This window comes from Drosophila gunungcola, unplaced genomic scaffold (assembly GCF_025200985.1).
Source record: "Drosophila gunungcola strain Sukarami unplaced genomic scaffold, Dgunungcola_SK_2 000053F, whole genome shotgun sequence".
NCBI classification, from domain to species: Eukaryota; Metazoa; Arthropoda; class Insecta; order Diptera; family Drosophilidae; genus Drosophila; species Drosophila gunungcola.
Genome location: NW_026453217.1, coordinates 293,615 through 308,008, shown reverse-complemented (window position 1 = coordinate 308,008; position 14,394 = coordinate 293,615). Strand labels below are relative to the sequence as shown.

The following is a 14,394-nucleotide window of genomic DNA, read 5'->3' as shown; positions in this document are numbered from 1 at the left end:
AGCCATTGATATGATTTTATGGATTAAATTGGTACACAAATATAAAGAGTCCAACACGAAAAATATGCTTTTCAAAATGGGAATAAAAAAAAGGGTTTGATACTTTGCATATATGTATTTGTAATGGATAGCCCCAACATTGCGGTTTATTTGTGGAAGAACACTTCATTCGTTTTCAGTTCGCGCAACAGGCAGAAGAGTGCTTGGTGGAAGGAGATAATTTTTTATCAAAAAATAATCTTTTCAGATTATTTTCACCAAGATGGTTGCTTCAATACTTGCCGCATTTGGGGATAGAAAATCTAGGAAAAGCCAATGCATTTACAACGAGTGACTGTTTGGTGCGGTATGTGGTCAGGCGGCATTATTGGTCCGTTTGTGTTCGAAAAAGAATCAGTCAATGGAGAGCGCTATCAAGACATACGGTACGTTCAAAATTCGAACAATTAGCCGAAAAGGCGATGTCAACCGCCTCACAGCTGCGATTTCATCCCTTTAAATTTTTTTTTTTTTGGGGTGCCGTCAAGAATTAAGTGCTAAGCCAACCACCTTGAGACGATTGACTACCTAAAGCACAAGGTTAAAGTCGTCATTAATGCCATTAAGGATCTTTTTATCTGAAATTTGGTTCGAAGGGATGACTTAGTGTAAGGCCTCCAGGGGCAGCCACATTAACGAAGTGCCCATCTAAAAAAAAACGCAGTGTTGACGCTATTCAATAAAAAAATGTTTTAAAAAATCCAATGATTCTCAAGAAACTACAATATTCAATTTATAAAGTCTTTATTTAGGGTTTTATAAGTTAAACATATAAATTAACTAGCTTGTGTAGTCGAACACCAGCTTGGTTTCGAAAACGCTCTGCTTTAATTTGGTGCAGTTCGTGTCCTTTTGTACAAGCATAGAATGGTAAGATAGCCTTTTGTTTTAAAACAATTTTATTTCCTAAGGTAAAATGCATATAGTCAGCGACTTGGGTATGAACGGAAGTTGAATTGTAAGACGGGATTCCTTTTACTTCTGTGTATCCATTCCTCGTCTTTTGCTGTTCAACAATGTTAAAATTGGTTTTATTAGCAATGTCTTGATAAGACCTTTGACTCATTAGACCAATAAAAAATGCCTTAACAATGTGCTGAAGGTTCGTTGACCCCTCAATTTTGGCATACAAATCTTTTATACCTATAACTTTACAAATTGTTTGTATTGACCGATGGCAAACTAATCCATGTCCATCAGGTTTTTGAAAACAATAAATTTTTGTTTTTCCAAAGTCTGTACGAAAATCATGGTAAATAGTCCTGTTTTCACAAAGGTTTATGTTGATTAGTTTTTGTCCTGCTCGATTCTTAGACTTTCGAAGAGCCGTTCGAACTTCTGGCGCTTTAGCAGTAGCAAATCCTGCCAAGCCCTTACCATTTCCTGTGACCGACAAGACAGAATACCTTCGTTTCCTTCCCATATTTCCTTTCATAATAAAAACAATTTTGTTTTCCAAGACTCGAGTATCAAATGAAATAAATTCTTCTTCACCAATAGGGTCAGGCGACCCAATACTTCGTCCAGGCATTTTACTTCCAGACCAACCTCGATCTATTGGATTTAACTTCATTAATCTGAAATTTCCCATTGAATCACGTAATTTCATAACTCCATTTTCTATATCTAAATTTTTGTCAAGCTTCTGCTGGTGAATAAGTTCATTTCCACGTATAACAGGTGAATTTAGTCCAGGCCATATGCGACTGCTTTTTCCGAGGCCGATGGTTTGTCCTTTGTTTAGATCCTTTGCAACTTTCTTTCCACTTCCTTTTCCGCGGCCTCTTTTCTTTCCAGCATTGCTAACCGCAGTTACTCCACGCCAAATGTCTTCAGCAGGAACTAAAATTAAAGAAAAATAATTCCCATAAGTGATTTTCAGTTACTTAAAGCAGACAGCCAGACCCTTTTAGGGCAACCTTCATACCCTTGAAAACTAAATTATAATTTTATTCTGAAGTTTGCAACGCAAGGAAACATATCAGCATCATTTGGCAAGTCAAAAAAGATGTATGTCTGCCTGTGCGATACTACGCAAATTTATCTTACAATTGAAATGTTTTTAAGATGAAACTTTCCTAGTAGGGGGTATATATAAATAGGAACGGCGGAATTTAATTAAATCGGACAACATCATACAGCTGTCAATTGTATAAAAATTTGTGCAAATGTGTGAAACTTTGTTGTTCAAAAATTTTTAAAGCAGTGAAATTTACATTTCCTTAAAGAGTCGGAAATGTGTTTTTCACTGCTTCAAAAATTTTTAAAAACAAAGTTGTACATGTATTCTTCATCAGAATAACTTGACGAGTTGATATAGACAATTGTTTTTGTAAATGCACAATGCTAATGGAGATGTGAGAGCCAATACATATGTGTGCTGGGCACAATTAGCTATACTCTAAAAATGTTTCGTTTCTTTCTTGCGGTCCAATTCGTTACTGATAAGTCTTAATGGCTACACTCACTTTGTTACTTGTGTTCGCGATCTATTTTAAATGTGTTGGTAAATGCACAGCCACGAGGCAGCTTTGAGCACCCCTGATCTTAATAGTTAAACACAATACTCATTCACAAATTTGTTTTTAAGTCGAACCTGTTTGTTGCCAACATAGCATAAATTCGGTAAAAATTTAAATTTTTGATGGCTATAAGGCTATAGAAATCAAAGCCATGATACTTTTTGTTGCGGTGGCAATTAACCGATAGTTAAAATACCTTTGTGTTTTTTATTGTACAATACATTATGGTAATTTCGGACGCGACTTAAATATCTTTTAAACATAAATATCTTAAAATCTTATCTTAAATATCTTTTAATCATGTAATGATTTGTCCGTCTGTCTGTCCGTCAGTCAGTATAAACGTCGAGACTCCGGAAACTACAAAAGCTAGAAATTAAAGATTTTTTCATTCCACTCTGAGACAAGATAGACCTTGGGTTTTGGGCTCTGCGTGTGTTTTTTCGGTCATATCTATCGGTAGACACAAAATTTTACAAGATCGAGCTATTTTTTTAGTAGGTTTTTAGTTATAAACTCCTACGCCGCTGCTCTGCCGCTAAAAACTATCCTTTGCTCATTAGATAGGGCCGTGGTGATCGCTGATGTAAAGACAGAACAAAAAAACTGTTAGCGGGGGTGGGGGTACCGCACGCTCTTAGTTTTTAGTGTTGGGAAAGCAGTTTGACAGATGGCGTCACCTAGACCCCAATTGTTTTTGAAGGCCATATTTATTTTGAAGCTTGTAAGCTGATTAAAGTTAAAATTTTTAGGTCAATAAATTGAGATGTTTTTTTAAAAAATATTCAAAAAAAATTCGTTTTTTTCGGCCTTCCAACATTTTATAACCCATAAACGCATTAAATCGAAGGAACTGGCATTGGCGGCCACAAATACTCATTTTCTAAAGTTCGTAATTGTGACAGCAGCCTTTTAGCCATTACTGAAAACTTTTGGTGGCAGTGTTGTGAAAGAGTTGCTGAAGGAAATAAAAAAAAGTCCAAACAAAAAACTTCCAGCACAAATAGTACATTTAATTAAGTTGTTAAAAGAAAAACAAAAAAGCTTTTAAATTTTACTTACATTAAATTTCTTTCCACATTTAAAGAACACAAAGGGACTTGCTTGTACCATGACAACCCTTGGCTTAAATTCGTTTTGAAAGTAGAACAAAGACGGCGGATTTGCAAAAATGATGAAGGCTAATACCAAACTGATTCTGAGACACAAAAACATAATAATTTATAAATTTAGTAAGCAAAGCATTTTTCAATAATTAATTTATCTGCTTGCGGAATTGAGTCCAGACAATTGCTTGGTAGAAAGCTTCAGTGTTTTTATTCGAAAGAATTAACAAAGAATTAACAGAGGGAATTTAGATTCCGTATGAATCTTTCGGAAGTGAAAACTGGAACGGGTCTGGGAATCCGTGTGAGTCAAAGTGTCGCTAGTAATGGTTCAATATTTTAGAACCTACAGTTACTTATTAAAATTACTTTATTAAAATCGGACGATTATATCATATAGCCCCCAGAAAAAAAAGAAGTCCGCTGTTTTTTAATTAATTTGAATAATCTTCGATATATGATGATTTGCTTCCTTTCTTGTTATATATTATTGAATAAAACGGATAAACAAATGAAGTGACATATAAACATATATATGTTAAAATACTACTGAAAAAACCGCATTTGAGTTGAGTCAATAGTTTATTTAAAATTTAGGTTTGGAAAGATATAATAGCAGAGTCGTAGAAGTTTTTTTTTTTACAAAACATTAATGGGTTGCGATACACAAAAAACATATACACATAACATCCAAAAAGACCTCCTGCGAACGGTCACAGAATTTCCTTAACTATATCGCTCTAATCGCACTCTAATCCAAGTTTTGGATAAACAAGCCACTTCGTGGGACATTAGAAAAAAGATAATAATCACTATTATAAGATTCACAGATTGCCAATGGATCTAGAGCCATAATTTACGAACTGTTGCTTAAACCATGTAAGGGAACAGTTGTTAGCACTTGTAATCTGTCAGAGCAGGCCACACGAGTCTTTAAATTATTATCACTTAAAATGTTTCCCATTCTGCACAAAGGACTTGTGCGGTGGTCAAAGTTGCGGTCTCTGCGTAGGTCATATATAAGACTAGAATACGAATCTCATCAATGTTACCCGCTAAGAAACTTAATGAAATAAAACACATTGAAATTATTACTGAGCAAATAAAGATGTCTTATTATTTGGTTGTTTTTTTTCATCCCTAATTGTATTGAAAAAGTATTTGGAAAAAAAGTTGAACGTTTATTAACATACGTTTTTTTGTAACTCTAAGGAAATAGGATTTAAAATGTACGAATAAAATATTAGCACGTCTTAAGTAAAAAAACTAAAAAAGGTGCCTATTACAGGGTGGTCCACGAAAAAGTTGCGTTTTAAAATGGCTATAAGAAACGGGTTGATATTTTGGAAATATTTATTTTTTATTGAAAAGCCCCAGCATTGCGGTTTATTTGTCAAAGTTTGCGCAATGGGTCCAAGAGCTCTTGTAGGCCGGCGCTACGTGCCAAATTGCCAACTTTACAGCCGAACTTCTGCGAACGTTCAAAAATCGAACAATCAGCCGAAAAAGCGTAATCCTTTACTATACCTTGTAGTATCTATATATAAATAAATAAAACACAATTTTTTTCCGATTTTTCCTTTGGAAGCTGTGTTATACATATACATTTATATATAGTCGTACGATTTGGCCCGTTGCACCTTATATACTATTTAGCGTACAAGCGGACGGACGTACGGAAAGACAAGCCATTACAATGTGCACTTCGTCCTCCTTTGCACAAAGAAGGTAAGTCCACCCTTCAGAAACTATAGGAAAACTAACTGGGATAAGTTCTATAGCTATTCTCACTCGCCAGCTTGAGTAGCTACCAGTAAAAATAGTGATGGCATTCAAAAAGCTTACGAAAGACCTCTGCACATTCTACCTTAAATTCTGCACTAAAGTCGGCCTAAGGTCCAAGCATGGTGGACACCGGACAAATAAGAAAGGAAACGACCAGTTTATTTAACAGAGCAAAGTGTAGAAACTGACAAGATGATTGTGACGCCCACAATAGCTTAGACCTCACTAGCTCCACTTAAGCTTCCAGAATTTAAAGTCTGTTAGATAAAGAACCAGCAAGGCCTTGTTTGCTATGCTAGAAAAAATATTATAGCTGAAGAAAATACACTATGTGCCATCAAATCTTTCCACACCTACAAAACGCCAGGATCGGAACACATAAGGCCGGCAATGCTGGAAGCGGTGTGGAACGACAACCTGGCTGATGGAGAGGCCTACGTACCGAGTTTACAATGATCCTTAAGGCTAGAAAGATAAACCAAAAATACTTTTGACCCATCAGTCTATCCTAGTTTTTGTTGAAATCGATGAAAAAACTTCTATGTATATTCCTCAAAGTTAAGCATTTATTTGTAAGAGCCCTCTTCCCCTCGGGGCGTAAAAACGAAAACGCGAGGGAGGAAAGAAAAGGGGCAGTAAATGAACGGACAGACTAATTCAAAATAAATACCAAACTAAAAACCAACTACATATACCTATTACGTGTTAAGTAAGATAAGATTAATGCTTTTTAAATTGGAAAAGAGTCACTAATAAAAATAATATGGTAGAGTTTACTATAGTCATTAGTTTGATCTACAATGTTTCAAAATAAGAGGAATCTAGTTTCTAGTGATACGATTAGGCACTGAGAAATGTAGGCGGCCCAGTAACTCGGTACTCCCCACATCCCCCAGAATAAGTTTACAATTAAAAGTAATACCAAGCGTCGTCCTACGGATGGATAAATATGGTAAATAAATTAGGTGAGGTCTACTAGGGTTAAATGGTAAAATTAGGTTTGCATCTCACTTAAGGCCCCAAAGACCAAACAGTAATAAGTTCTTTTGCACAGACTCTTTCCAGTCTATATACACATCATATTGGGGACTACAAACTGGAGAGCTAAACTCCAGGATTGGACCAACTAGTGAAATGAACAAAGTCTTTGTGTCATAGGGATCATCAAATCAATCATTTTTATAAATCCAAGCACTACCCTGGCTTTATTTACCATGGAAGTAAAATGGTCAGAAAACTTACGTTTTGGGACCAGAAGGACGCCAAGGTCATCAATTTGTTAAATTCTAGTCAACTCACAACCACCCAAAGTATACGTGGCATACTGTGTATTGGCCCGAAAGAAGTGTGGCAAGGTGGCTTTCTGCGGCACGCCTGAGGTAACTTGGATCAACTTAGAGACCGAGTTTTTAAAAAGGACTCGTTGTATCCTACCACTGAAATAACTCGAAATCCATGTAAGAAGAACGCTAATAAGTCTAACTTCCGTGCAAGGAGCGAATGATTTACGGAATAAAATCCGTGTACACTATGTCAGTCTGATAATTATTTCTAAAGCCCTTTATAACGAACAATGATAGCTCCAAAAGGTTTGTCGTAGTAGAACTGCGTGCTACAAATGCATGCTGACAAGAAGATATAATCGATCTACAAAGATGTTGCAAATGGAGGGTAATAACGTTTTCGAAAAGCTTGGGGATAGTGGACAACATGCAGATACCTCTATAATTGCTAGTTTTTGATTTATTTTTTTTTTTTGAAGGGGAACAACAAATGATTTATTCTAAATAGATGGGAATTCACTAGATTCTAAGGATTGGGTAATCAATTTGTGAGTGGGTCTGCACAGAGTCTCTGAGCAGTATCTAAGCACACAGCCAGGAACACCGTCAGGACCCGGTGAGTAGACTGGCTTTACGCTAGAAGAAGGAAGCTTTCACTCAGACTCGGACAAAAAATTATGTTAGACTTCGACATTCCTTCTGAATAGGACTGATTAGGACTGCGCAAAAAGATTGGCAATTGCCTGATCAGTGTTTGCCGAAGAATTTGCAATGATGATCGAAAATGGCAACAATATAAATTGGAACTAGCCTCCTATAAGAAGGCCATAAGAAAAGGAAAACAATCAGCTTGGTATACCTTTGGCTCAAACATAGAGGAAACAACCGATGCAGCTCGGCTGAGGAAGATCCTCTCCGAAACCAACCCCTTCCTTGGGATACCTTAAAAAACCAGATGGCTCATGGTCAGACTCTAGTGAGGAGATTAAGGATAAGGATTTTAGTGCACTATGAAAGACATAAAAGGCGGCAGACATGTTAGTGCATAAATAAAGTTCGGACCATTTAAAGCCAGATATACATGTATTTAAGCGGTCAAAGTTAGTCTTGCGAAAGCAGTGGATTCGTTCAACAGACTTTTCAGATTTATCTTTAAGCTCTAATCCTGCAGTGGTGACATTCTTAATAAACACACGTTTCTGGATTTGACACAAAGTAAGCGACCAAAAGAATTCTTAACATGGATCACTTCAGATAGCGCAATGTCAAGCAAGCCGTCAAAAGTCATGCTGTCATTCAGGTGTTTGCCTACAAACCATTTTTATCTCAGCGTGCCTAATGGAAGCATTTAAAAAGAGTTTTTATTTAGTCGAATTCTTTATCATTTTTCGTCAGAAAATTGTATTTCAGATATTTTGTATCGTCACGAATTTTTAACCTCGTTAATAGGTGTTTTTAATTGATATCAGAAGTTTTTGTCCGAAATATAGTCAAAGTACCCCAATATTGTGACCATGATTTTTACAAAAAAAAATTATACGTATACTTCAGTACTAATTTTTTTTTAACAAATTATGTTTGACAAGACTTTAAAGCTTATCTAACAAGTTTTAGCTAATCCAAAAATTAAATCCTTTAATGATTAACAATCAACTATCAGGACTGTTCCAGTTTTCACTCGGAATTGAATCCGTTAACATTGGCGGATTTCCGTTTAACATAATCAAAGTTCCCTATTTCAGATATTTTGTATCGTCACGAATTTTTAACCTCGTTAAGATGTGTTTTTAATTGATATCAGAAGTTTTTGTTCGAAATATAGTCAAAGTACCCCAATATTGTGACCATGGTTTTTACAAAAAAAACGTATACCTATACTTCAGTACTTATTTTTTTTAACAAATTATGTTTGACAAGACTTTAAAGCTTATCTAACAAGTTTTAGCTAATCCAAAAATTAAATCCTTTAATGATTAACAATCAACTATCAGGACTGTTCCAGTTTTCACTCGGAAGTGAATCCGTTAACATTGGCGGAGTTCCGTTTAACATAATCAAAGTTCCCTTGTTTGATAGCCAAATTCCTGGGGAAGTTACTATTTGGAAGGAAATAAAACAGCTGACTGCCGCTATTGCTCTTAACAAAAGCCTATTATTTGCCTAAGTTTTCCAACCCAATCACTGATCAACATCTTCTGGCCCGGTGCTGCTCCTAATCTTTATGCATTGTTGGTGCTCACATTTAATGTCTAAAATCAGTCAAAAAGTCATTGGTAGCCAAAAATAACATACTCGTTTGTAAATCAGCTGTGTTGCCCGAAATAATTCAAAGATTGTTGGTTTGATTTTAACAATGCTTTTGCAACTTTTGCCAAATAACGTGTTGAGAGGACAACAACTGTTGGACATTAAACGCAATAACCGGAATTTAAGATGCAAAGCGAACATTTTTTATTTGCCAATTCGCCATCAAGTAACTATTATTTCGAAATTACAAAGATCTATTTCATTTCCTTATTGAGAAAATTGGACCCGACTTAAGCATCCCTGGATTGCACATGTTACCCAGCTTGCGGCAGTCTTTTGTTTCCTGGCAACCGGGTCGTACATTTTGTATTTTAAATTTTGTGCGTGAATCATATGCTTGGTACAAGTGTTGCAAATTTTCAAAAGTAGTATTCGGGATCGAAGTTGCCAAAGACGATGAAAAAGGTCCCAAAACAAAACGCTTTGCACAATGAGTACATTAAATTAAAGGGTAATAGGAAAAACAAAACTAAACTTAGATAATTTACATTTCTAACCATACAAAAACAAACCGAAAAACGCTTGCTAAATATAAGTCCGAAAAAAAAATTTTTTTTTTCGTACCATGACAACACTTGCTTTGTTTCTATCAAATTTCTGAGGTCCCATCAGAAAATAATTTTTAAAAAGTCAAATATGTGACGATCAGCCAAATCTGTTAAGCTTTTATAACTTTTTCTTCAAACATCAAAGAATAAGGTAAAAATTTTATTTGCGCTTTAGGTTATCGCAAAGTATTTTAACAGAATTAATTTCTGTTCTTGCGGATCTAAATCCGTCAGCCAAATGCTTGGCGAAAAATTTTCGTGGGTTTTTTGCTGAAGCTAACAGAGAATTAACAGAGGGAACTTAGATTCCGTGCAAATCTTTTGGAAGTGAAATTTGGAACAGGGCAGTTTATGATATTTTGTATCGAAGTGTATTTAAATCAATTGAAAAACAACGAAGGTATAATTTTTATACCCTTATAATTTTAGTCAGTAGTTTGCAAAGCAGTGAAGGAGACATTTCCGAACCTATAATGTTTATATGTTCTTGATCAGCATCACTAGGAGAGTCGATCTAGCCATGTCCGTCTTTCCGTCCGTTTCTACGGAAATTAGTCTCTCGGTTTTAAACATATCTGCATCAAACTTTCCCAAAAGTTTTTTTTCAATTGCAGGTAGTACAGAAGTCGGAACGAGCCGGATCGGACGACTATAGAAACAATCGGGAAAAAAAAAAAATTATAGCTTTGCTGTTTTTAATTTTTTTTTTAGCTTATCGACATATAGTAATGGTTATATTAGAATTTCAGTTTAAATTTCAGTAAAATCGGACGACTATATCATAAAGCTCCAATGGCAACAATAAAAATATAAGAAAAACAAGAAAGGAAGCAAACTTCGGCAAACCGAAGTTCAAATACCAGCAGCTATTGCAAAAACTAAATATTCTTGAAAACATTAAAATTATGATTTACTTGCGTATATGCTTAAAAAAATTGAAGCTATGACGATTTGCAGCTCAATTATTAGATAGTTATTTTATATATTTGTATTATTTCTATGGGAGCTATATGATATAGTCGTCCGATTTTTATGAAATCTAAACCGTAATTCTGAAATATTTAACCATTACTATATGTTGAAGAACTAATAGAAAAATTTAAAAACAACAAAGTTATAATTTTTTTTGTATTTTTTTCCGATTGTTCCTATGGAAGCTATATGATATAGTCGTCCGATCCGGCTCGTTCCGACTTATATACTACCTGCAATAGAAAGACAACTTTTGGGAAAGAGACTAGCTTGCGTAGAAACGGACGGACAGACGGACATGGCTAGATCGACTCTCCTAGTGATGCTGTTCAAGAATATATATACTTTATAGGGTCGGAGATGTCTCCTTCACTGCGTTGCAAACTTCTGACTGAAATTATAATACCCTCTGCAAGGATATAAAAAATGTTTTTTAAATGTAACTTTTCTATTTTGTATTTTTTTTTAAATTCCTTTTGATTTATTAATAATTTGACAGTTCAGAATTACGCTTTTTATTTTATTAAAATCGGAAAACGATATCGTATAGCTGCCATAGAAACTGTCGAATAATTGAACTACTTATCATCATAGCTTCATTGTTTTTGAACATATTCGCAAGTAAATCATAATTTTAATGTATGACGCAAATCTTGCCGAAGTTTGCTTCCTTTCTTATTTCTTATATTTTTCCTATTTTTCCCATGGAAACATCAAAGTGGACGGCCTTCCACGTAGTGACGATAAGCATCGGAAAGTGTGCTATATATAGCCGCAATATTAAAAATCAGCAAAGAATAGTCCGATCTTAATTAATGATATAGCAAAATAAAAAAGTATCGCTTTTATAAAAGTTTTTGAATACTAAGAATTTTAGAAAGTCATTTGGTTCTGGAGAAATGGGGGTGAAAGGGCGAAAAAAATGTTTCTTTATTGGAGCAGTTGGAGCTGGTGGGGCAAAAAGTCTGACCATAAATACGCTTCCAGCGACACCCCAATCAAATCAATACTACGTTTAATGACTGCATTTTTAAAAATTAAATCTTGCTTAAAATATTTTTTTTTAAATTAATTTTAAAAAAGTTATTAAAAATTATTTTTAAAAAAGTTATTAATATTTTAAAATTTAATTTTAAAAAAGTTAATATTTTTAAATTTAATTTTAAAAAAGTTATTAATATTTTAAAAATATTTAGTAAAAATTTGTATTCATTTAACTTGAAACTATGTTACAAAATGGTGATGCACACTTTTAGGAGAAAATTCTTGCCCAGGCAGCGATAGCTTGTCTGAGCTGATAAAAAGTTCCCGTTTCTGTTGAATAACATTTAAAAAGTGTATTTACTTAGTCGAATGCTTCACAAAATTTTATATCAGATATTTTCTATTTTGAACGTGCGATCGTCACAATTTTGTACCTCGTTTTTGTTTGATATCAGAAGCTTTTGTTAAAATATAGTCAAAGTACCCAATATTATTGTCACGACTTAAAAAAAAACTTTAAGCTATACATCAGTACTAGTTAAACTATTACAAACTACGTTTGGCAAGACTTTAAAGCTTAACTAAGAAGAAGAGAATCACACTTGGGCAAGCCGAATTTTATATACCCTTGCAGCTATTCCAAAAATTTAATATTTCCTAAAACAGCAATATTCCGTTTTTATGATTTTATGATCTACAAGCAGCTATTTGACATCGTTGTCCAAATTTAATAAAATTAGAAAAGTAATTCTGAAACAAAAAACCATTTATTTCTATCGAAGTATATTCAAACCAACAGCAGTCGTTATAATTTGTTCATTTATTTTTTTTTTTCGATTGTTCCCATGGGAGCTGCATGATATGTTTTCCGATTCGGCTTGTTTTTACTACTACTAATAGCTTTATAACTGATATGGCAATATCGACTTTCCTAGTGATGCTGATAGGATCGGGAATGTGTCTTTCTGACTGAAAATATAATACCAATTTCAAGGATATATAAATTATAAATTAACGAGTAAGTTGTCTGGCTCCCAACAGAACATTACATTTTTCGTAAGCTGTTGTTTTTAAGATATTTACATCTGGCTCAGTTTTTTGCAAAGTATCTGATTTCATATTAGTTTGCTTAAATAAAGAATTGTTTTCAATTTTATTTAAAAAAAAAATTAATATTTTACAAATATTCTTACACGAAATAAGCTTCGAGTCACTGTATAAATATGAGAACTGATACTTTTTTTCTTCAGCACTCCGTATTTGTTTCCAGGCTCATTGGTTTTGGGCAATACCTGTCGATTTCGCCAAAGCCTTTTTAAATTCTTTTATTTTACCCCGAACCTTCTGCTTCATCATCCGAGTCTACCTGAATTGTGTTTCCAAAAGCTGTTAGTTGCAAATTTTACATCCCGACAAATTTGTTTCTATATAAAAATTTTGAATAGTTACACCCATATTGAGACCTGTATCACCCTGACAGTTTAAAATTACAAAATTGATACCATAAATGACCATTTGGTATAAAATATCAGATTTAATAGAATTATAAAGCAAATAAAATAAAAAAAAAAATGTATTTCGCACAATAGCGCACTTTAAATAAGTTTTAACATATTGTAAGGGCTTGTTTTCGAATGCTGAAATATTTTTCTTGTGTGGGTATTTAGCGTGAAGTCGGCTAGAAATAGCTAATCTAGGCACGCTCATTTTAAAATGTTCCAATTCGGCACGATGAGATAGGAAAAAATCAAAACACCTGGACTAAGCGTGACGAATAGAAACAATTTTGTAGTGTTTACATTTTGTTGAATGTTTTGTTCATTTTAGTCAAGAAAATTGGAATCAGAAATTTTGTTTGTTGTAGGTGCGTTCGTCACGTCTTTTTTACCTGGCTAAGAAGTTTTTCTGTTTGATTTAGCATACCCATGTAAATAAGGGGGAAAAAAGTTTAAGTGCACTGTGTACTGAAGTTTACATAACTTTGCTACTTATTTGCCCACTGTACTTATTTAGCTTTTAAGTCACTTACGTTTGTTAAAAAAACTAGTATTGCGTAAGCAGAAGTAGTTTTGTGTAACCTGTTGTTTGGGATTAAAAAAATGTTGACCACAATACAATATTTTCGACCTCCAAGCCTCCACAAAAAATCTTCCAACAAAATTCTGATTCATTTTGATTAATTTTTGTATACCGAAGAATACTTAAAACATCGGAACCGAGTAGCCCGGAATAAATCGCAGCGTAAGCGGATAAATTAACCGGTTCATTAAGTAGATGTACGTCAAAATACCATCAGCCGGTTAGCAACGAAAGTGAAACGATGAAACTTGGAAAACGTTTCTAATTTTGTCAATAGTCACAATGGTGGCTCCATCAAAAAAAAAAAAATGAATTAAACAGTCACAACGGCGTAGGAAAAATTTTGAAAACATCGTTTCAACTAAATCAATCTGTTTTTAATATTCTTATCCCTTCTTATATATTCTTAAATTTTATGGAATAATTATATACAAATTTTGTCAGTTTTATATAATCATGTTTAGAAATCGCTGTGTCAGATAGCTTTCCTTTTCGACCACGCCTCTGGTTTAAATTGTTTCGCATTAAGTGCTGCTGGAACAAACATGAGCATAAGTGCGATACGGAACGTAATCCAATTTGTAATACCATCTTCCCACACAGTCCATCCGAGGAAAACAGGTGGAATTTTTGGCATATGTAAATTGATGGTGGCTCCATGAAAACACATGTCTTACATCAGTCAAAAGCACAGAAAGCTAAATGATCTGGTAAATAGAGCAATTGTTCAATTGTTCAATTTGCAATATATGCAATTAAAGTTCAATTT

General features: G+C 34.1%; 1 protein-coding gene across 1 annotated transcript; it reads right to left on the bottom strand.

The window, feature by feature from the left end:
* Window positions 1–766: 766 nt before the first annotated feature.
* LOC128264038 (28S ribosomal protein S5, mitochondrial) lies at window positions 767–13,786 on the bottom strand. Its single transcript, XM_052999336.1, has 2 exons — window positions 13,576–13,786; window positions 767–1,881 (listed from the first exon to the last, which is right to left on the bottom strand). Exons 1-2 carry the CDS (start codon window positions 13,715–13,717, stop codon window positions 803–805), a joined length of 1,221 nt encoding a protein of 406 aa, XP_052855296.1. The 5' UTR covers window positions 13,718–13,786; the 3' UTR covers window positions 767–802.
* Window positions 13,787–14,394: the final 608 nt, after the last annotated feature.